The sequence below is a fragment of the Struthio camelus genome, chromosome 17, assembly GCF_040807025.1.
Source record: "Struthio camelus isolate bStrCam1 chromosome 17, bStrCam1.hap1, whole genome shotgun sequence".
NCBI lineage: Eukaryota > Metazoa > Chordata > Aves > Struthioniformes > Struthionidae > Struthio > Struthio camelus.
In genome coordinates this window covers 16,965,097-16,988,801 of record NC_090958.1, presented here as the reverse complement: position 1 = coordinate 16,988,801, position 23,705 = coordinate 16,965,097, and the positions used below count along the sequence as shown (strand labels likewise).

Below are 23,705 nucleotides of genomic sequence, written 5' to 3'. Positions count from 1 at the left end.
ACAGTGAACTTTGCAAAACTACCAATGCTCACCAACATCATGGATAAACCGCTCGATTTTGGACTGCATCCCCCAGTATCTGAACTCGACTTTACAAAGTTTATATGCACACATGATTGGGTATTTCCCAGGGTTGTTCTTGTATTCTTCAATCCAGTCTTCCGAGAGGGGGCCTCTTTTAGTCTTCACTGATTTATATAGCTTTGGATCCTCCTCGGCTTTGTATTCATGTGGAGGGATAGGATCTTTAACAATATCAATAGGGTCTACAAAAAGAGAACAGAAACAGTTAAACACTTCCTTTACCTGAACAAGGAAGAAATTACCATTTTTCAGAAGTTGTTTCTATTTAAGTGCGTACCAGAAACGTTACAGTAATTTACTTTCTTTTTACTTACACTTAGACAACTGATATTTAAATTGTTTACATATTGCTCCTAGGCAGAGATCAGCTCTGCCAGGGGAACTTGCACACATGACTCCAGCAAAAAGACGCTTTGCTCCAAACAGAAATTTTTGCTCATGGTGACAGCAGGTCCACAGCACCCGGGCACATCTGCGCGCTCCGTCTTTCCAGCTCCACAAAGATCTTTTGCACATCCCATCTTTCAGCTGTTCTACTATCACTCGCAGTACTACAGCTCTGCCTAATCTGAGACAGTTAAAATACATCTGCTGCTTTTTAGTACTGTAATGGAAAAGATACAACCCACTGAACACCTTATCTTTGGAGTACATCAAGGGAGGTTACTGGTAACTCATCACATGGTACTGTTTGTTGCAGTTGACATGTTAAATTTTCTATCCTCTGTAGTATGAGTCCCAAATTGTCCTAATTAACAATTTGGCAACGGAGAAGCGGAAAATGCAAGGGGAGCAGAATGAATGAATACCTTTTAAAGATCTGCAACCTGCCCCCAAGACGCAGCAGAAACATCTAGCATTTGGACTGAAGGACAGTATCTCACTGCCCAAGAAACAGCAGCTGTTTCGATGGAGGCAGCCTGCCTCAAGCCTAGTTAAGGGTGAGCCGGTTGAGTACTGAAAGCCTGATCAAACAGATACAGCAATGAGGACAGTCAATTGAAGTTCAAAATAAAGAAGTTTAAGCCAAGTAACGCTCTAGTAAAACCGCATCGCGTGTCCCTTGTTATGCAGCACGTCAACAGAGCTTAAAGAGGTAAAGCAGCCGCTAGGTGTCCTTCTCCATAGCTCCTGGGCATGGCAAGCTCTCGTTTCTGCTGCTACGAGGAGTCAGACTGAGCTCAAATAATAGTCGAGTCCCAGCAGTTTCATGAGCAAGTGATGCTTTAATTCTGTGGGACGATAACTGCAGGCACTCCCAGCCCCCCAGGGGGGGTCTCCTGCAAACACCACCGGCATGGGTCGCGAGGGACAGCAAGACACAAGAGGCACCGTGACACTGGCTGCCTTTTTACAAGATGTTCTCTTTTGCCTTTCCCCTGTTCAATCCTTAAGTATATAAGGCTCCTTCACCTGCTCTCCCAAAGGCGGCTGCAAAGCTGAAGTGTTAACCTGCATGACAGTGATACTAGAAGGATGAGAAGCAAAAATGAAATACACCCTCATGTTTCGGAAGTGTAGACGGGAATGATGTTTTCATATACACAAAGCAGCTATACGGTAATAAAGCAGTATAAAACAACAAGTGTTTTCCTCTTCAATATTTGCTGCACTTTATTACTCCCAAAATCATTAGACGTCTTATTCCTCACAGCACCACATGAAGGAGACAGGAAAACATCAGCTCCATTTTACAGACAGGATTGAAATGATTCTCTAGAAATGCCGTGTGATTTACATCAAGCCTAGAAGAGAACTCGCATCTCCTCACCATACTTTTTTTTTTTTTTTTAATGCAAAGTTTGTACCTCACCCAGCAGCCTGTCCACTAATGCGGGGGGAAGATATAGGACAAATCACGAAAAATCCTTTACATGGCAAACAAAAAGCAGAAGAAAGGAAAACAAGCTAAAGGAAAAGGGCTATTCACCGAGAACGGTCTGTCTTTTCTCCGCAGGGGAAAGGTTGAACACGTTGACGTGCTCTCCTGGGTCAGTTTTGTAGTACGTCTCAATATCAATAGAGAACTTCTCCACAAAAGGACACGTATACCTGAAACAGAGAACAGTGCAGCTTAGAGTAAATCCTGCTAGGCTCAGCAAGGAGAGAAAATGCTTCCTAGGATGTATGAAATCAAATCCAAGCCAGCCTTTGCTCATGTTTTACTTCAGATAGATTTAAAATACCACCTGTACAGATTACAAAAGAGAGATTGAGATTTCCTTAATAACTTCTTAAGGCAGCAGTTTGCCTTGGACACGTGGCTTCAGTGGAATAGCTCTGTTTCAGGAAAACCTCACGCATGCCGCAATGAAGGAGCGTGCTCCTCACAGGGCGCTACACAGAGCACAGGAGAGACGGAGCCAACGCGCCCAGCGCAGTTACTGGAGATCGGGCACCCACGCAGGCCCAGAAACAACTACTCAGCCAGCCACAACAAGCACTGGCAGGAGAAAGCCCGAGGGGAGAAGCAAATAGTCTCAATTTGCAGAGACACTGACAAAAAAAACCTGCAACTCTGTCTGACATCATCTCCTCCAGGAGACGACTACCAGGACACACTGCTTGTAGAGGAGCGGTTTTCAGCAAGGAGATAGCTTTCAGGTCTGCTGTATTAACAAGTTACGTTATCCTTACAGGTAGGACACAGGTACTAACACAGGAAACGCACCTCAACCAGGAGCAAAGTTGAGTTCTTGCCAAGAATCTGCAGGAGAATAAACTACAGCCTGACTCCGCGCAGGGCCAAATTTCCTGCCTAGCTTAGTGCCTTGTGGGCATTTCAAGAGGATGGAGAAAACGGGCAGAAAGTGGGCTTTGATCACATGAAAATCAGACAGCTCCGTTATTTGCAATCATGAGCAATTGCCCATACACAGACACACACTCCCTGCCCTGTCCCCAAGTAATGCTCCTAGCAGAGACCAGTAAAAATAAAACTATGAAACTTTTCCAGATTTCTGATAAAACCAACACATTCATTATAGCCTTTTTGTTTTGAAAGACGACAGCAACATCAGACTTGGAAGCATGGAACATGGCAAATGTTCTAAACCAAAGTAATGGGCGGATAGGAAGATCCCAGGCTGTTTATTCCAGTGTATCTGAAGTCCTCCCAAATGAAATCAGCTGAAACAAGGAGATCCCAGAGAGCTCCATGGAGCCTAAACGACAGTAAAAAAGTCCCCAGAACAGAAGCACCAGAAAACTTTCTACGTTTTATACTTTTAAAGATTTTTCTCTCCCCACACTTTCCCACCTAGAACAAATGAATCCTGTTTTACTTGACAGTGTCCAAAATAACAACCTTCCCATCACCATGCACATTTAAATCTAGCTTCACCGAGCTAGCACATACCTGCAACATTAAGTAGAACACGCAGGGCAGGATACAAGACTAAATAAAAACCTATTCAAGATTTCCCACGCTCTGATCAGCAAAACAGCTCCTATCTTGGACCAACCAGCTACAAGTTCTGAAGGACTTGCACAGGCAGCTCAGGCAATGCGCGTGCTCCTGAGATTTAAGCACTGGTAAGAATTTTAGGACTTGGCCCCGCAATCGCTCTAAAGGATATTACTGGAGATGTAAGAGATGTCACTGTCACACAAAGTGACACCAAATCCTCCCTCTGAAGTAGAAAAAGACTTCTGGATGTTGTGACAAGCGTTACCTTGTCCTCGTGTAAGGATACGCGTTCCACGATTCCTCTTCGACTCGCAACGCTGCCTTGGGCAATATGGACCGAAACCAGCTGGGTATGTGCATACCAATGTGGTACACTTTGTGAGTGTACTGCCCGTTGCCTCCTGGGCCGTCCATGTAGGGCCTGTTCTCCAGGATCTCCACTCCACTGCCTTCCCCACATGTCTCTTCTCTGCTCTTTTTCTGAAAGGGAAGACATATCACCACAGTTAATCCTTCCAGTGCATGGTATTTACCAAGGTCTTGAAGCATGTGAACACTGGAAATGGTTTCTAGGATTTCTGTTGAGTATAATTTTATATGACCCGTTAGCGCCGTGCAGAACTGTAGCAGCACCCTGGCATTAAGATTACCAAACCTAGAGATTAGAACTGGGAGAGACTTAGAGGCTCACGTGGCCACCACGGGAACACAGACATGACTTGTTAGAGATCTGCCAAAGTAAAATTCTGTAGCCGGACACCTCTAAAACTAAGAGACGGTTTAAACAGAGAGCTGCCAACACCTCAATTCCTGCTCCCGCAACAGGCTACACATCGCTCTGCACAACCCAACAGCACAAAAACCTTTCACAACGGCAACTGTCACGGCGAAGGGGAGTTTGTGACACGTGGCACGTTCTTGTGGTATAATATCAGCACGAAGGATCACATTCACACTCACTGAAACACCACAGTCCTAAAGATTGTATTTTAGGACCTAAAATCACAGTATTTGGGGGCTCATTGCTTGTGGTCTGGCAGAGCAGCAACTCTCCAAGAACAGCTTGAAGACTATGCTCTGCTAATTAAGATATTTAGAAGAAATAACCCACATTTGCCAGAGCGCACACAGCACCCTCTGGCAGCGTCCATATTTTGGCTTATTTGTAGCATTGTCCCTCATTGAGAAACCTGGCAAAAGTTCCTTTAAAAAAAAATAAATAAAAAACTGTGCTTCTAAGAGCTAGAGACAAACTAAATATTTGTTCATTTCTAACATGTTTCAGCAGATACGATGATGTATAACATTCACCATTTCCAAACAATATATTCATGTTGTTAGTGTTTTGTCCTTGTGTTTGAGGAGACGATACTTTGACAATTAAGAACAAACTGGAAACTATTGCAAGAATCAACTGCAAAAAGTAATGCAATAACAACTTTTTCTTTTTTTTTTGCATACAAACAGTGCCAAAGAAAATGCAGTTTAACAGAAAGTGATTAATAAGATGCAAGAGATCAGCTTCTCTTTTGAGGACAGGATGATAAGCAACACAACTATTTAAAAAGCGGGCTGTTTTCTTCTAAACAACTCTCAAGTGATTTTAAGTTTAAACAGCTGTAACGGACAAAACTAAACAACTGACAAATCTAAATATTCAGTTTTTCTCTCATCCCACAAATTGTAATACTATAGTAAAAGAAAAGCACTTTTTAAAAAGTTTATATCAAACATTCAGCTGGCAGTTCATTAAAACACACATGCTCTTAAAACGAATTACTGTCTTTCAGTTCTTGTATAAGCATTGGCCAAGTCCTGTACAAATATTTATGACAATAACGTTAAATAATCTTGATGACCCAAAAATCTGGTTAATTCAAAGGTCTCAGAAAAGGCAGTAACTCAGCAGGCACAGCAAATGTGTCAGAGAGAATAACAGCACGGCATCTGGGCTGAACAGTTGATACAAATTATGGAGATCTAGATTTTTATTATATGGCAGAAGCACAGGGAAATCATAAGCAAAGGAAATATGGATAATCTTTGTGCCAAACTATCATGTGTAGAATCATAACAAACATTTGTATCGCATCGGGACATCACAACACTGAAGATTTAACCTGCTTTTATAGCCATGGTTGACATGGCACGGAAAGAAAAAGCCCTTTAGGCTTTCTCCTTGATAACAGCATGCAGTTTCATATACTTTCTTTCACAGCTACCACTGAACTATGTCCGGAATAGCATCTTCTGTCTTGCCTTCCCCCGACAGCTCTCTGGGAGGCAGCAGTTTTTTTCCCCAATTTGTTCCATTTGAGAAGCTGAAAGGCCAGCACTCGAAGCACGATCACACAGGCTCTGCAGGTCTCTGCGCTACAACTTCTCTCCGAGGGGAAGATTCGAGTCAGGGCAAACCGGCTGCACGCGTATGCCAAGTCCCTCCGCCCCCAGAGCAGACCTCTTACCATCCGTGCCCTCATTAACACTGCTCATCTTTGGGGATGAAGCGCTCCTGGTTCTCATCGTAGGGCTAGAACGCAGCTGAACCTGCAACAACGCCAATTTTTGCTTTACATGAATACTTCCATAAGCAGCTTTTCTGCACACCCTGATAACGCTAGCACTGAGCTAGCTTTTCAGATAGAGCCGTCTGATTGCCGGAGATGCGACGGGTGGTACGATGTTACCATCCCAACACTTGGGAGGGGGAAGGAAGAAGGGAAAGACGCAAGTTAACTGAGGCTCTTTGAGGAAGTCAGTCTGCATCCCAGGGCAGAGTTCTGGTTATTTTATTGACTTCTCAGCAGCTGCACCAGACCACAAAGCCCATGTAGATGCAGTGCACGCTTCCTCCTTCAGGCTTTCTGGATGACCGACCCCAGCACACAGCTGCAAACCTTGAGCAAGTTTGGGCCCTATACGTTCTTCCTGCTTGTCACTTATCTGCATAAGATACCGTAAGGTATAGCAAGATCATTTTCTTAGATTATTGTGAAGTGAGAGCTGTGCCTCTGCATGACAAAAAGCAGAGCTGTAAAATTTGTATCTCGTACAATCTTTCCAGCTGTTTTGAGCCAGGATTTTGAGTCAAGCCAACTCGTACTCAAAGCAACACGTGACTTATTGCTGGGAAGAACGGTACAATCAAAGAAACCCCCTCCTCCCCAAGAAACCCACATAAAGCCCCTTCACGGCCCTGAACGCTCTCACACTTACCAGTTGGCCTGCAGAGAGGCCACACCAGTCACAGGAAGGTCAGGAAGGACTCAACAGGTCAGGTGAGAGGGCAAACTGTACAACTACTGACCGGTCATAAAAACAAAAAGTAAATACATTTCTCAGACAAAAAAACAAAGACATCAGCAACACACACTTGACAGACCAGGATGATACTCTGTGCATAAGTGGTACTGTGAAAGTACACCACTTTCGGAAGTGAAGAGCAATTTGCTTTTCAACCATATAGCCTCTTCACGTCCATTGTGACTCAGCGAGAGCATGGAGAGGGCTTGTTACAGGGAAGCGGTCTGTAAACAACAATTAAAAAATAACCATTCATTAGGAAAACATTTGGCTTGAAAAGTGTCTGGCAAGTCCTCTCCAAAGGATATCTGATTGCTGGGAGTGGCAGATGGGCAGGCATTTTAGGGTCAGCCTTTCAGGTTTCAGCTTGCATAGGCCCATGCCCCTACAAAAGGAGAGCTTTTCTTTAGCACGTTAGCTGTGTTGTTACTAGTCAGTACTAGCTGATAAGAACATCTTCTCCCTGTATAAACGTCTGAGGAACGGTCCTCATCAAAATCAAAGAGTAGCTAACGGCCTTTATATGCAAGTTATCTAAGCTGTAATCACAGTAAACCGTCTTATATTGTATTACAACAGGAAATCCAGTCATCCCTTTAGAACTCTCTCTCCCCTGCCGATGACACTCGATGTTCTGCACAGCCCCATCAATAGCTTTCCAGGACAGATGGTGACACAGATCCCTTCTAGCTAAAGTAATAGCATTAAATTACTCATAACAGGGAACCCAGAGAAGCAGATGCACCATGATTAGCAAGAATGCCAGTTACTTAAAGGCTTCTATTAAAATAAATCTCTTGGCACAGCAGCATAGCATGGGACACAACACATGACCTCACCACAACAATCATAGAAGGCATAATTCCCATGAATGTCACTTAAACCTGGGGCTAGCCTAACCCCATTTATCACCCGCCCTTCACAACAGGAGACAAACGGCTGTAAACAAAGCCTTCTGCTAGCAGACAGGTCCATCAGCTCTCAGGTTTTCCATCCCCTCTCCCAGTGAGAAAGGCACCTCACTAGCAGCAAAAGCCCAAGCTCACCTCGCAAAGCCTGAGCTCAGCAAACTGTCCTGGCAGAGCTGAATGGGACCAGGTAAGTAAAGGAAAACTTTAGGTTTTTCTAGTGGTGTACAGCTCAGAAAAGAAATTATCGTTGCTGGCAACAGAACCCCCACAATTTGAAGAGGCTCAGTATAGCTAAAGGAACTATGCATTCACAGTAGCTTCTTACAGAATGAGAACGTATAATGCTGGATAAGCAAGACAGCTAGGATATGCCTCATTGTATCCGTGGGAGAAACACAGAAGCCAACAGGCTCTGGAAATTAAACTCGCCTTTACAGTTTTGGTTTACTTTTTTGCCTCTAGACTTTGGTATTCAGGATGCTCGTTTGCCAGACTGGAGAATTCTGGATCTTTATTTTTAAAGTGACTTCTTTTCCCAGCTCTGCTGCGAATTTGCCTGAGTGATGTAAAGCAGTCACACGAGCCTCAGAGAGCCACTGTACCGCTCCCTCAGCCCCACGCCAGGCCAGCAGTCCAGGTAGTGCTTTGCTTGCTTGCTTAAAAGAGGGAGTGTCAGATAATGGGCAGCAAACTGCAGTATTTCCAGCACCAACTGGTGGTTTCATTATTAGAAAAACTTGGATTGCAGCAGCTGCTAGAGCACTGTGCACCTCCTCAGGTTATGGAGGTCCAGCATCTCCACGAGGAGAAGGTTCACGTTCTTCTCTTTCTGAACAACAGGGTGACAGTGCCAAACCCTGCACGCATCCCATCTTTCCCGATCTGCTCTGATCAGGGCAAAGGCAGACTTCTGCAAGGAAGGCTAGCTGTGTTTCCATCCTAGTCTGATAGGCCAGTTCTCAGCATCAGGAACTCCCGTAAACATAGTCTTTTTGGTGAACTAAAACAAACGCTAATCACACTTCTCCCAATCACCGAAAGCTCTTCACCAAACTTCAGTTATTCTGGGTTTACAAAGTGACTTAGATCCAATAAGTTTCTGCAGGCCACACCTGAGAGTCCAAGCTGTATCTGCACTCGCAGGTTCAATGTTCAATAGGCAACATGCAGTAATGGACAGCCACGCTGAAATTTGCAACTACAGAAGAAAACGGTTTAAAGTTTGCGGTCCACAGATCACTGGGCATCCACCAGTCAACTCCTAAGAGGTGCATGAAAGGGGAACAAGGAGAAAGAAGGCTATTGCCAATCAGGTTTAAATCTGCACAAGGCTGAATGCTTGAACTTATCCTGATCTCTGAAAATCTGGCTGAAAACAACCACGCAGTTCCCCAGTTGTTACACGGCAAGGGCACACGCTGGGGCATGAGGATGCACAGCCTGCAGGGCGTGCCAATGCCAACCCTTTGCACCTACTCTCTTTAAAGCACTGCAAGGCATAGCTGGATCTAGAAAGGCACCATCATCCTCCATTAATAGGAGCTGAATTGAGACAACTTCTGTGGTATGCCATCAGCTGAGCATGACCTCAACAGAAGGCCTTTTTTGGCAATCAGCAAACATAATGTTACTGCATTTCCAGTTATTTTGCAATATGACCCAGAAGAATACTGAGAAGAGTATTATCCTACACGAGCACTATCTTCCTCCTTGTGTTTCATTCCCAGAGGAAAGTACATGCTGCATATGGACTCCAGTCCATACATACAAAAGGTCTGCAAAGTCCACGGTGCAGCTGCAAATGGTTCAGTGGTTTAGTTTCCCTTTAAGTTTTTTGTATTGTCATCTACTACTTTGAGCAAAGCAATTGTATTGCAGAGAACGGTAAAAATAGGGTAGGTTGCATGGTGATAACAGGCGATCCAGGCATGGTTCTACCTTTTTAAAATAGATTATAGCTCTAGTCTTGTTTGCTACACTTCAATCTCTCCATCTAAATACATGAGAGAGTGATTTCAAGGGGCTGACATGCTTTAGTTGCGCAGTAAATTTTCTTGGTGCATCACTGCAATATATTTATGCAGTAACAGTGGCCTACTTCAATGCCACCTGAGAGTAATGACTTGAGATTGTTTAAATTATGAAGACTGACAGCACTATGCTTGGTAGATCTATTGTCCGTAAATAATGAGGACAAAAATCATTGTCTGAGAACAATAACCAGAAGATTTCTTTTTCTCCACAATGCTCCAGCTCCCATTTGGCAATGGGATAGTTTGATAGTCCAGACAAAGTCTTCTGGGAGAATTCATTAAAATAACACTTATGTCTTGGAGTTTTTTAATCCCATTTAGAAACAGATATGGATGTAAGAAATTTACAGCTGGTAGATGGCTTCCATTGACAACCATAGCAAAGAGAGGCATCTATGAATCCGCTGAACAAGAACCTGTCAGCACATTTTCCCAGAGGATCCTGCTAACATACTTGCTCCCGCTGTTGTGACAAGGGAGGCCGAGAAAACATTCTCCATGGCCAATTACGGCTTTTTTGTTTTGGATGCTACGGATACCACAAGGGCCAATTAAGACCCCAGAAACCGACCTGTCCTTTGGGAGCCACTGAAAGCCCAAATTGCCTCACACAGCCCACCAGACAACAAAATACCTGAAGTTACTTAGGATGGATGATTCCTGCCATTTTTGGACAGCTTCTAAGACCTGGTTTCACTAATCAGACCTGCTTTCTTTTCTGTTCGGTTTCAGAAAGGAAGTACAAAGGTTCCTAAAACGCAAAGGGCTGAGAAATAAAACGTAGGGGTTTAGGGTGTGGGAGGAATAAGCTACTTGTGGTCAGCTTCATCAGTGTGTTATTAGGGGAGCAATACTCCCAGCGGCGTCTGGTTGGGCACCGTGTAGGCTGATGGCGATTTCAGTCTTCTAACCAATTTTGCAAAGTGTCACCCTCTCCCCATCCCCAGTTGCCTCCTGGCTGTGCTTCGGGCAGCTGCCCGCCAGCCGTCACCATCTCCTCCCCGCAGGGCGCCGGGTAAGAGCAGACGCAGGACGTGCTCACAAGTGCCAGTTAGTCCACGGCTGATGTGAGATTTGTACCTCTCAAATCACCTGAAACATTGCACGTGCGTAACATGAAGCATATCTGTTTTACACCATTCTTCTCCCCCCTGTCCCCAGCAGAAACTCCAGGCAAAATCCCGACCCACATTTTTCCCCCCTCATTATTCCGCAGTTAGGTTCACAAGCCAAACGCTAGGTTTTGGTAGGAAATGAAATCCTCTTTCCCCTCCCAACTTCCATGCTTAAAAATTGTCTCTTTTCTCATCATTGATAGATGGGCGCTCAATAACCTTTTACAGAAAGGCTGGGAGAGATCATAAGCAACGCAGCCTGTCAGCCTCAGCCATGCGTCTGGGCTTATTGTGGCGATGCTAGCACTTAACCACCACAAATAAAAAAGCATGGCAACAGAAGCACAGTTTCAGCCAGAGTTGCTGCAAGCCGGAACTAAATAGCACCTAAAACCGGAAGGCCAACAACAGAGATACTGGAAAATACCTAAAGGTCCCGAAACTAATGGAACGGTTTATTTTTAACATATTTTTCCAGCACAGGATTTTTGTACATGGATAACTTAGACAGTGACTGTGTGCGTGCACATGGGTGTATCCTTTCTATCTTCAGCTGCCTCTTGCTGTGGTATGACTCAGCTCTGTGTTTTGTTAACTACTCCTTTTTGATCATTTGAACTGACATCTAATTCATTACGAGTAATTTGCTTTCACCACCACCAACCTTCTGCCTGCTGATACAGATTAGCTGATAGACCAGGCACCACGGCCAGTGTTTACTGCAGGTACTCAAAAATCAGGTCTTCAGCTATGAAAACAAAATGTCATTTTACCCTAAAAGTATAGTTGTGTCACGCATCTCAAACCAGATTTTTTTTTCCAAGTGTGCATGCCATCAAGGACCTGAAATACCCAATTAAAATTTTATCAACGTAATTAGGCTGATATCTGAGGAGAAAGCTTTAGTGTGAGAAAGGAAAGGAGCGGAGGAGATGGTCCCTACTCCACTCTTACAGAAGCCAAGAAGCAGAACTCTTGATCAGATCAAAACTAACATAATTTGATCAGCACGCAATGCGCTCTAAGAGCAAACAGGAAGTTATAGGAATTAAATTAAAAAAAAAAAACACACACCCATATTGTTACTAATGCATTAGATTGCTAAAATAGGGAAGTACACATAACTTTTGGCTGTCAGTCAGGCTTCTGAACTGAGCGCCTCTCAACACATCAGAGACCCAGCCTCAGCAAGGAAGCACCATTTTAGAGAGGGAGAAAGAAATCTGAAGACATGGAGCTGCTGGTGGGGCTAGGTTTGAACCCAGATCCTTCAAGCCCCATTTCAGCATTTTAACCATAGGCAACCTTCTTCTTCAGGCTTCAGTAGCAGTTTCACCAGAAGGCAACAAAACAGCCCATAGACACCTAGCAGCCCTCAAACAAGGAAGGTACGTGAGCTCCCGAATCCTGTGTCACAGAAGTTGAGCACAGGCTTAACGGTTATATCAGAAAGACAATCTTAAAGGCAGGCAGGAGTTAGGAGCCCTGCTGCCCTAAAGGGATGGGTTTTAATAGTACTTTTGAGCCTGCACTGTGTAAAACACAGATCAAAAACAATCCACATCAAATGGGACTGACAGTCCTTCAACAACAACATCGCCGGAGGACAGCTAGGCACTTCTAAGCTTTGTTCTTACTACTCAAATACAAAGCCTACTATACCTCATCACGCACATTTAACTTGTCACTCCCTAAACAGTAAACCAAGTTCAACTGCAATGGGATTTCCGTTGTCTCCAGTAACCCTATCCGTGTCCTTTTAGAAGTTGTGGACACCCTAAGACCGTGTTTTTGCTTACGCCATGTGCATTAGGGATGCAGGCAACTTTAAGCTGCAACATCCGTTTCCATGGCAATGGGACTGCATCAGCAATCCACCGGGCTTAGTGCAGGCCGTCTTCAGTCGGGCTTCAGCGCCGCACACAAATCGTTATTGCTAATAGCAAAGCAAGTGATGTCACCAGTAACCATGGTGCCCACAGTCGAGGTTTCCGGGTGCCCTTCACGCTCTAACATGCATCCTTCACGCGTGACGCAAAGTTATCGTAATGCAATTAGAGCTGTTTAAAAAAAAAAAAAAAAAAAAAAGGTAATAATACACCAAGGGCTAGTGTCAATGCTTATTTAGCAAAGGAAGGTTAATTTGAGCCAACCAGACAGCAATCAGAACACGAGGCCTAACAACAGCCCTTCGCCTTCCACCCCACCCCACCGCGCGCTTGCGAATGACCTGAAAGGCTGGGCAGAGGGCAAAGAAATCTGTTGCTCGTGAACGGCTTTATTAATAAAGGCAAAAGAACAGCCGCTTTAAAAACCCTCTCTGCAGGTCTGATGCTTGGCGGGGCACCAGGCAGGGCCTCCATCCCCGCCGGCACCACCCCAGGCCCCGGCACTGCCCACACGAGAGCGGGTCGGAAAGCGAGCGGGGGCAAGGCCCCCGGCAGGCAGAGACCCGGCCGCAACGCCGCAAAAGGACTCCGCTGTTTCTCAGGCTGCTGCAGCTGACGGCCACGTAGGACAGCTCTACGAGTACGGAGAGCCACCGGCAGAGCCAGATACCTTTTCTCCTTAACCTTGGTTTCAAAGGGGACATATCCAGCCGCACTACCTCATTAGGGTGAAGATTTTTGAGAGAAACTGTGAAGCAATTAGCACCTGCCTTGGTGGTGACAGCGCTCTCGCGCTGCGGAGAGCCCAGCTCTCCCCAGGGCCCTCCCAGCTCGGCCGGTAACCGCCATCGGTTTATCAACCCCCTACCCGCACCAGGGATACGAGGGGGCTCTTCCCTCAAATTCACCAAGAAACTGGGACTACCACACAGGAGTTACTGGCCTTGTGTCCTGTGCTTCAATCGCTACATTGCTGCATAATGCTTACGCTGACGGCAGGTCCGTCCACCTGGAGGAGACCCCGGTCCTGCTCCTGCCACCCCTTCATGCCCCTGCGAGCTGTCTGGAGGCGGTGGCCGCAGCTCTCGCCTCGCTGCGCCAGGCCACCTGGGCAAAGGCCGGCTGCAGCCGTGCCGGCGGCGCTGGCCACCCCAGCAGCCCCTCTCTTCGGGGGCAGACGGCATCGCCTCCAAGAAGCAACTTGGAAATTCAACATGCACAAAATAGCAACTCTCCGTCCATCCCCTGCAGCCACTTCAGGAAAGAGTTTAAGCCTCTGAAACCTTGCATTACTCCCAAAATCCTAGCTCTGGCCTGGTGTTTGGCTTCAGCAACTTAAGTTTCGTAATGCTGAGACTGTATCTAAGGACTGGTGCACAGAAGCATCGTAGGAGTTTGCTGCCAGCCCAGGTTTGTATCTGTGTGCCGGGGAGCAGGACTGGCGGAGGCTGTGGCAGAGGTTCACTGGGGAGAAAACGGAGAATGCACAAGCTCAGGCATTAGTCCTCTGTTAATATGTTAGGAAAAACCGCCCACACCAAGGACACTTGCTGTTTCAGACACCGGCCTCTTCAGATGCAAATTTTATACAAGCCGAAAAGCACAAGACAGACCAAAGAACCGGGACCCTGGAACGTGTGAAACGGCACGCAAGAACCTCCTTTCTCTGGGTTTCCAGCCCCAAATCCTGCAAGACTCCCAGGCAGCAGGAGCAGCACAAAGCTGGCGGCACAGCAGGCGCTGCCCTGACCAAGGGACCGCTCTCACCCTCGCCACCCCCGCGTGGCACCGGTTGCCTGCGCCTCGTCTGCAGCGCCATCGCTCTTAGCTGCTTTGGCTGTCCCTGTAAGATGCATTCTAAAAAAATAAAATAAAATAAAAATATTTAAGGCAGGACAGTTTGTCAGCAGCGCACTCTCTCAAGACAGAGTGGAAAGATGCGCGGCATTCATTTGTACAACCATCGTATGTGCTGCATTTTTTAGAGCCGAGGCTAGATATTAATGAAGTTGTTTGTACAATACCAGGTTATTTTGGGGACAATCAATTGTGTAGGACTATAAATAATGTACAGCTTTAAGAGGACCATTCTGATGGCCGCTCATTAATCACTCTGCCTTACGAGGACGCCCAGCCGCACTCCAGCGGAGCTGCAGCTCCATGTGCCAGAGGCACAGGAATTAGGAATCACTTTATTATGGAGATACCTCAAACTTGTTTACGCCACATGCTCCATCTTTCAAAATGTCTGCTACACTTCCAGCTCAGTATTTCATCCTACTTTAATAAGAGTGTTTCCTTCCCTCTCTGCCTTTAAATGGATTTTTCACATATTAACTATTCCACAGACACTGGCCGTGAGGATTACTGCCCTAATGCAGAGGGAGGTAAAGCAAGTTGCCTGTTATTATACTGTGAGTCAGGGATGATATTTCAATTCAAGGTGTTTTGGATCAAGTCTGATCCTCTGACTACACCCCTTACATTTTAGGAACCAACTGCAACTGTTCACTAACAACAGGCTATCCACTAAAATCCCGGAGGACTGGCCTAAGGAAATCCCACAATTTCCCTAATACCTCAAGCCAATTCATTACTTCTCTTTGAGCCTACGAACCCTGAGGACCAAATCCAGATCAATAGTCAAGATTTTGTCCAGAGCTATACTGGTCAGACGTTTTCTTTCGAAAGAATTAAAAAAAGAAGGAGGAGGGAAAAAAAAAAAGATTTTTTGACAGCCGCAAGCACAGTAAGACTGGCAGGTGCTGCATCCTGTATTAAAACTAGTGCAAATCTGAGGTTTAAAATCTTATTTGTATTGTAATACAATTTCTTAATTATCTTAATTTCATTCAGTTTTGTTTTAATATGAGAGAGAGAGAGGGAGATCTTAAGACAACATAGCTCATTACTGTATAATTAAACCTCTCTTGCCAGGTATAGATTAAGAGCCAGGACAAGAACTGTTCTAAGATAATGACTACAAAACAAGAAACAAAAAAAGTAAAATGCAAAAGAGGTATGCCTGCTATTTCTGTAAGGTTTTCCAAAATGCTAACCCATATGGATGTCACTGTCAAATCCTGCAAACTCGACTGCAAGTCTGGTAACACCGACTGTACCTCCCTCGCTCCCAAAGCGAAGCAACTGTGAGCATCTCAGTCTCCTCTTTCAGAAGGATGCTAGCACTTGTGACCACGAAGGAAAGGTTATAAAAAACAGGGGAGGAAGAGAAAACTTAGAAGTCACAGGTTTTGAATGCTGCAGCATAGAAGCAGCCTGAAAACCCTCAGACGAGGGTTTTGCTCTCAGGAGACTTGTGCATCTTCCAGGGTCTCTGGAGCAGTCAGCAGCATGGCACCTGCTTTGAAAATTAAAGCACACATGTCTGTCTGCCCAGATGGCCAAGGCATCTGCAAATGAAACAAAAATAATCAGCCATCCCATTCTTCAGGATCCAGAGAGGAGGGGTTAGTTTGTTTTCCCCCACTCAATCAATCTTACACCATCTGCTGAGCCTGCTGGCAAGCGCCAAGTGTAGCCAACGATTTAAGGGACACGACTCTTGCACCAAGATATTAGGACACGGCATCCAGAATTACCACCACAAAGCACATTTTGGAAGTCTACTCTCAAAGGCTCTACCCAAGAGCTACACAAGAGGAAAAAAAACAGGCTAGCACACGGGTAGGAAGGCCAAGAAAGATGACTGACAAATCGCACTCCTTGGGCAGGGAGGGAAGTGACTGCTGTACTCGGCCAGCAGTCAGGCCAGGGGAGCACAGCGTGCTACAAGTGCTTGGAAACGCGCTCTGATTTTTCAGAGGAGGCAATGAATGGAAAGCCCTGAGGGACTGTAGAAGAGAGGCTCATGTTAAAAGATAAGAAGAGTCCTCAGCTCCCAGGATGCTGCCTGTGTTCAGCATACGGTGCTTAGCAGAAGACGGGTCAATCTTTAGCAGATTGCCACAAATAGAGGCCAGAGTCCTTCCAAGCGTGGACCCTCGAAGCGCTGCATGACAAAGTATTACCGTTATTAGTTTACAAGGATGATGTAGCGTCTTAAAATAACCCTCATCCTCAAAAGGCAATCCCTAGGTCCAGAAGAATATTTTTAAAGCACTGTCTTCTGAGGAAGGTCACAAGTACACAGCGAAAACTGCTTGGAGCAAAAAGGGACCAAAGTTATTTACAACAGAGAAAGTAAGCTATGCACACTGATTTAAAAATAAGATTTAATAACAGGAGGAATTCTCTTGTCTTATGTAAGGGTTGGAAGGGCAACGGTCCCTCCAAATCCCACGGCGTATGGGACTGCAGTAATGAGCGGTATTGTGCCGACGAATGGACTGACCCCTGTCTAGTAACACTCTGATCTTTCTGACAAATGCATTCAAATCTTGGAACACAAGCTTCTATGCGCCAAAGAGACTTAATATTAAAATGTCTGTTGTTCTGGAGAGTAAGGGAGAGGCATATCAGTAAAGGTAAGTTTGTAAATGCACAAGAAAAGGACAAGTGTTACAGGAAAGGATAGCTGTTGAGATACAAATATGCAAGACACCTGGAGAGGAAGAATTAAGAGACCATTTAATAACTTCTATTTTAAGTATCACAGAAGAAAAACAGAATGGTCCTATCCTTTGTGCCTGATAGGCTTCAAAGGCCTTGCAGAGACACACAAATTGCACATGGTTTTGATGTGATGGAAAAAGTCAGAGAAGACATCCATGAGACAGCCCTTAGGTTTTTCCTTAGGAAAATCTCTATGGATGCTTACAACTGTCCCCTCAAAGTGGTCTGCGCTTCAGGAAACTCATTTCACGTCTCCACTGCCAGTGCTTTCCGCTCGTGTTAGGGTAGGAGGCTGCAGTTTTCCCAGATGGGACAGCAGCTCTCCCAGCCTCCTGTGACATGCTGCTCAACCCTACCCATCCTCGAGCTTCAAGAGCAAGTTTATCTAGAGCTCTCTAACCCGTGGTAGCAGGACAGGCGCGTGCGCGTGTGTGTGTACACACAGGTTTTAAGAAGAAAAAAAAAAAGTAAAGCGTCAGCAGCATGCAATACAAACCTCTACCATCTACCAGATTAGTGGTGATAGTAGCCAGGAGCAGTTATTTATAGTGAACAAACTAATCCTTCCTGTAATTGCGCTGAAATAGAAGCGACTCATTTCAAAGAGCGAATATTAGTGAACAGGTGAACTGAAATCAAACGAGCCTCTGAAACCAATATACAAGTTACCCTACAAAACTATTGCCTAGAAAAGAGATACAGAGAAGGATTTCTCTGCCTTGAAACATTTTGCCTGATTCCATTTTACACGCTAGAACAAAAGCAGATCACAACAGAAAGGAAGATTGCTGATTCTGAGTCCAGATATAAAAATCAGTATGTTTTAATTTGGGTAGCGAAAAAGAGAAAAATGCAACAATGATGAAAAAAATTCTCATGCATGCGGAAGAGCTGAGACCAAACTGCTCTGCGGCTAATGCAGCAAGGACTCCTGATCCAAACATGTTGACAAAACTACACGAGAGGTTTCCCATGGAAATACCGATACTGATGGTCTAAAATTTAATAGAGAAAAACAATTTTGTTCAGATCTGCTAGGCTGCAAGCAAGTCAAAGGTACATTAAGTCCTTTGCTGTAATGTAAAATTAACTTATTTATGGAAGAATCTAAGTGCTGCTTAAAGTACTGAAACCACTGTCTCTGTAGATAATATTTCAGAAGCTAGCAGAAAGCAATACTGCAGAGACTTGCTCTTCTCCTCTCCCCCTTGCCCTCACCAAAAGAAAAGCAGCAGCCCGTTCACCTCAGTTTTCAGAGCTCTGGACACCAGCGAGGACCCGGCCTAGGGAACTTTAAGCATTAGAGGAATTAGAGCAACTCAGGCATGCATGCAATGATTTACTGCCTGTCTTGCCTGCCTACTGGCACAGAGAAATAAGAACAGAGATGCTGGATCATATACTGCACATTTTTTATTCTCCCATCAAGTGAACACGGTAAATATGAGTGCAGCCTGTCTTGGCTCAGAGGAAGCCTCCTTTGCTTATAACCAAAATTTCCATCAGATTTGATAAGTCTTTAACACGAAGAGGGGCTGTTCTCTCATGGTGAGGTGAGGAGGACCTTCCACTACAAAGACAGAAACCCCAACGGAAACATCTTTGAAAAAGAGATCACTAATACTATGGCTCCAGGCTGAAAATCCACGCTCACATGGCTTTGGGGTACTACTACTACTGCAGAAAACATCTCTAAAGCAACTGCGTAGGGCAATCGCTTCCCTGCCCAGGTGAGAAGCTCCTTTTGGAGAATTTCTAGTTTGGAGGACCCACAGATCTGGGACAATGATTTGTTTGCTCTTGAAGAGCAGCTTTATACCAACTGGCTCGGAGTTGAACAGGAGTTTTACCCATGAGCTTGAAGTTAAACAAATGACCAACTGCAAGTACGTGCGTAAGACTCTCTGAACCCCTTGCGGTGCATACGCCACATCCCCTTTTACACTGCTGGAAAACTGCCTCTTACAGGACTGGACTGGGCTGATTAGCATCTCTAGCAATAATCGCACCATGCTGCACGCAACAAATGTCTCTGAAATGGACCTCTTGCTCTTAAGAATATCTCTCCCGGGAGCTACTTTGGCTGAAACATGTGGAACAGAATGATTTAAAGATTTCTAAGAAACGTCTCAACATTGCTGTTTTATACAGACATCTCAGCTTGCAGTTCCTCTAAGCAGGCTCAATGTACAGAGCTTGCTTCTCCTGTGGCCTCCCTACACGTTCGAGAGGAAAAATAATTAAAGACAAACATGAAGCATCTTCTCATTCTTTGAAAAGAACAGACGTCATGCTCCCGACTGCTTCGCTCCAGCTTCTGCCTCAAAGACAAAACCTGTACTTTCAAATCAAGCTGAAGAAAAAGGACATTTGATAACACGGTCTAGGAAAAACTCCCATTGAAGTCAGCGGGAATCTTTCCACCAATTTCAGCAGGAGTTGAAGCAGATCCCTATCAAACACTAACAAACAGAATATTAACCCTATGTTCTATCCCAAGTTGTTTGTTTAAATACCTTTGAGCAAAGACAAGTATTTTCAAGCTAAAGCACGCCTGGTTTTCCCTCTCGGACTGCTTATACACATACAGGAGCAAAGTCCCTGAGCTGCAATGCCCCTCCTTAGACTACCTGGACATTGGAGAAATCCAGCATTGCCAGCTTACTCCCAGGTTAAGTGGAGGAGCATCGGAGACCAGGCTCGGCATCGCCTCCCAGCACACCCAGCCTGGAGGAAGCCTTACTCTGCTGCGGATCAGTGCACCAGAAAATTAGGGCAGACACAAAGCAGGGCTGAACCGACTCGGAGGGGTAGTTTCTCTTCAGTAGTTTGCTGAGCCAGTAAATCTCCCCTTGCATTAAACCCTAAGGGATCATCTAGTCCTTTACATTAAGATACGGCTAAAATCACTGCCGAGTGAATAAAATGGAACCCAGTGCTCTGCGTTAATTAGCTAAAAATAGGTATTTGAACATCTGGAAGCAAACAGCAAATACAGCCCATGGACCAAGTCCTCTGCAGTCAAATATGACGTGTGGCAGCAGGGCTCATGCAGATGCTCCCCAATTAACAATCTGTCCCCCGTTAAAGCAGGTGGGTGCTCCCTTCTCAACTGGATCGTTCTCCTGGATGCTTTTCTGCTCACCAGCAAGGTCTGCAGAGCTCATATGCAGCTTCCAGCAGCCAGCTCTTTATTTAAAGCAGCTAAGCCACATTTGGAAGAAAAAGTTGTGACAAAATAATTACAATAATATTCAAAACAGCTACAGCTTCAAGAAAAGCTACACAGAAATGAAGCCTCCTGAGAAACATGTTTACTAATTTATGCTAGCATTTAGGTTAAACACACAAAGATGATGCATATTTTATATTTGTGCGAGAAAAAGGAATTCCATTGTTATTCCTGGAAAATATTCAGTATACACCGTTTTAACAGTCGAGTCCAAGTGTACAAACCCTTAAAAGGAACACAGCCGAAACGTGGGGAAAAAGGCGGCGGGGGTATTGTGGCTTTTTTGGTTTGTTATTTTTTCCTCAATTTTATTTATAATTCATTTTAGACCTTAAACCAAAGGTGACTTTGCTAGCATTGCTTTGTCTCACCAAAGGAAATGGACTTGTACTACAAACTCAATATTAGTCTTGTGCTTTGCTGGATTAGGGCCATCTTATATTTCATTTAAAGTGTAGGACAATGAAATAACACTTCAGATTCATTTCCTTTTAAAAAAGCTTCTGTCTGGATTTCAAACACTGGAAAAAGATGGGCACGGAATTTGAGTTACAAAACCAACATTTTAATCAACCCTTTACTGAAGATGTGGAATTAAAAAAATTCCCATCAGATTATTTTAAATAGGCTTCTGAGCACTAAGTTCTACACATAAACTGATCAGCATCTGTTTTATAGCACTACATAAGCAAAGAAGTATTACATCTAGATTTTTTTTTAATTCAAGTTTACATCTTTGGTTTACCTTCTTAAATTTATACTAGACTGTTTCCTCCCAGCAGAAGAGCAAGAGCATTTGCTTTGCAGCTGGGGCTGGTGTGAGGAGTTACCACAGCCCAACTAGGAAGCAGCGGCTGGGTAAGCCCCACATCCTGGCTAGGTGTCCACACGCTTGGGCTCAGTGCTTCCCTTCCTAGGGATGGACGCCCTGTCCATAAGGCGTTATTTCCCAGATAAGTCCTCTCAGAAAATCTCAGATTTAAAATATCTGGTTCTTCAGCAATACTTCACTCTTCCACATGAAGCCCTACGTGAGCCTGCACTCATCCACATGATGGACTGAAACGTTACTGACCTGTATCATGTACAGCTGGGCAATGCGATACTCTTCCACGCTCATCGGAAGAGGAATACGATATTCCTTTATGAGCATTTTGAACACAAAATCTTTTGTCCGCTCAGAAACACAATCCAAAAACTTCTAGTAAAGGCTCCTTAAATAATGGTAAGCAAATGCATTGAGGATCCCTGGAAGAAAGTGAGAGAAAGGGAGAGAGAAAAGCAGTTATTTTCTGTTCTTCTTGGAGATCATCTATCAAGAAAACATTAATTTTTGGTAACAGCAATAAGTTTAATAGGAGAGAGAAGAATCACTTCTTCACAGCGTTACCAGACGCTTGGTATCAAATTGAACAGAATCTTTTAGAAGAATTGCGATTTGCTTCAGGGGATACCATGAAAGCTATTACCCTCCTGACCTTTGCCACCATATCAATCAGGCTTTCATATGCAACAGCATCTCCATGGGAGAGATGCGACAGAAGCTCAAAATGAATAGGAAGACCTTTTGTTGCTTGACAATAGCGTCCCTCTCCAGTGTCAGCAATGCACCAGAGATGCATCCACTCAAAGGTATCAGATTTTATCTTCGCATGTTTGTTCAGCTGAGAGAAAAGGCAGTAATTAGACTTCCTCAGCTCTCAGTAACACTACGAGGAAGAGCGTCAATTGGATTCTAACAATGAGGTCTGCGGAAATGTATTTTTCTTCCCTGCTTTACTCTGAATTACTGTCTTGTTGGGATCCGCTCTCTTTCACCTCCAAAGAAGTCTACAGACGAATTTCTGAGGTTAACGCCAGACTCATTTTTACGCTCCCATTGCATAAGAATACAGCCAAAGATCAAACTGCAACAGAAAATGCCCCATCGTACCCAGCCACAAGGCAATCTTAAGAAAATTATTACTTAAAAAAACCAGCACTTACTACGCTCAGGATTAAAACAGTAACTTTTCAAATATCCTTAAGGCTCCCCACAGGCTGCGGATAAAGGTGCTGAAATAACATAAGGAAGGGAAACGTAAGAAAACAAGGAAGGGAGGTCACAAGGAGTGAAGCTGTCTGCTGTCAGGGAAACCAGCCCCAGTACAACATCGTCACTTGAGGGCTGCTTTCCCAGCGTGTAAAGCGCAAGCCTGGCCCCTTTTCATCCCCAAATCTCTCCTTTTTGCTGTCCCTGCTTACTGGCACTCTTCAGATGCAGCCACTAAAGCCAAAACAGACATAAAAGCCTACACTTCAGGGAAAAATAACAAAGACAACACATTGCAGAATAAAACCAACCAGCTGATTTGGTGGACTATGCTGACATCTGAGAACCGAGAAACCCCGCCACCGCCATCAGTAGGCCCCATTATCACTTTGCATCAGCGTGGCACTTCACTGGCCTTCTACAAGGTTTAGAGAGGTCACTAAATAAATAACTAAATAAGATTCACTGTCACAGAGTAACCAGGGACAAAAACCAGCATTATAACCTAGGTCTACTGCCTTCGCACCTGCCCACAAAGCACGCTACTTCCCAGGCAGTGCAACATCCTTGCCTATGCCAGACTTGCCCCATCGTGCCAAGGCAGAGTTCATTCCTGCAGGGGCACAGGTGACCCCATCCCGTTGCAGGGTCTGCACCCTCCCGGCCTCGCGATGCCTCCGCTCGCTGCTCCGCACCCCGGCAGGGGTTTTGTTAGCTCGCTGCCGCTTGCTGGCCGTGCTTCTGGTTTGGCTGTAGAGTTGCTCCATCCTGGACTGGAAGAGCTATCTGTCTAGGGCTGCATCATCTAAACAATTTATTTTCAAATTCATTTAATTGCTGCCAGAGCCACCTCTGGGGGGAAGAAAAAATAAAATGGAAAAAAAAATTAAAAAAAAAAAACCTTTGACAGGGCAAACGCTGGAGAGCACCGTTCTGGGACGCCTGCCCTTCCCGGCGCTTCTGGGTCTATGTGCAAAGCGTGCGCACACATACACATGCAAGATTTCTTCCATCAAACTAATCCTCCAGAACAGGTGGGGATAATCTCATTAGATGGTTTTTAATTAGCGCCATGGCAAAGAACAACAACAATCGCTGTGGGATGGATCCCAAACACAGGCC

At 44.9% G+C, this 23,705-nt stretch overlaps 1 protein-coding gene across 25 annotated transcripts in view; it reads right to left on the bottom strand.

Moving 5' to 3' along the window:
• Nucleotides 1-23,705, bottom strand: part of PITPNM2 (phosphatidylinositol transfer protein membrane associated 2) — a 138,293-nt gene that overhangs the window by 48,158 nt on the left and 66,430 nt on the right. For 16 of the 25 annotated variants that reach the window (XM_068911327.1, XM_068911324.1, XM_068911329.1 and 13 more), the window contains 5 exons: nt 22,538-22,606; nt 21,627-21,799; nt 3,759-3,973; nt 2,015-2,136; nt 33-266 (listed from right to left, as the gene is read on the bottom strand). In XM_068911327.1, coding sequence (XP_068767428.1) covers nt 33-266; nt 2,015-2,136; nt 3,759-3,973; nt 21,627-21,704 — 649 coding nt within the window. In that variant the 5' untranslated portion in view covers nt 21,705-21,799; nt 22,538-22,606. Of the gene's footprint in view, nt 1-32; nt 267-2,014; nt 2,137-3,758; nt 3,974-5,958; nt 6,212-6,709; nt 6,731-21,626; nt 21,800-22,537; nt 22,607-23,705 lie in introns of those variants that run through there. The other 9 variants (XM_068911331.1, XM_068911325.1, XM_068911330.1 and 6 more) reach the window with 4 other exon arrangements.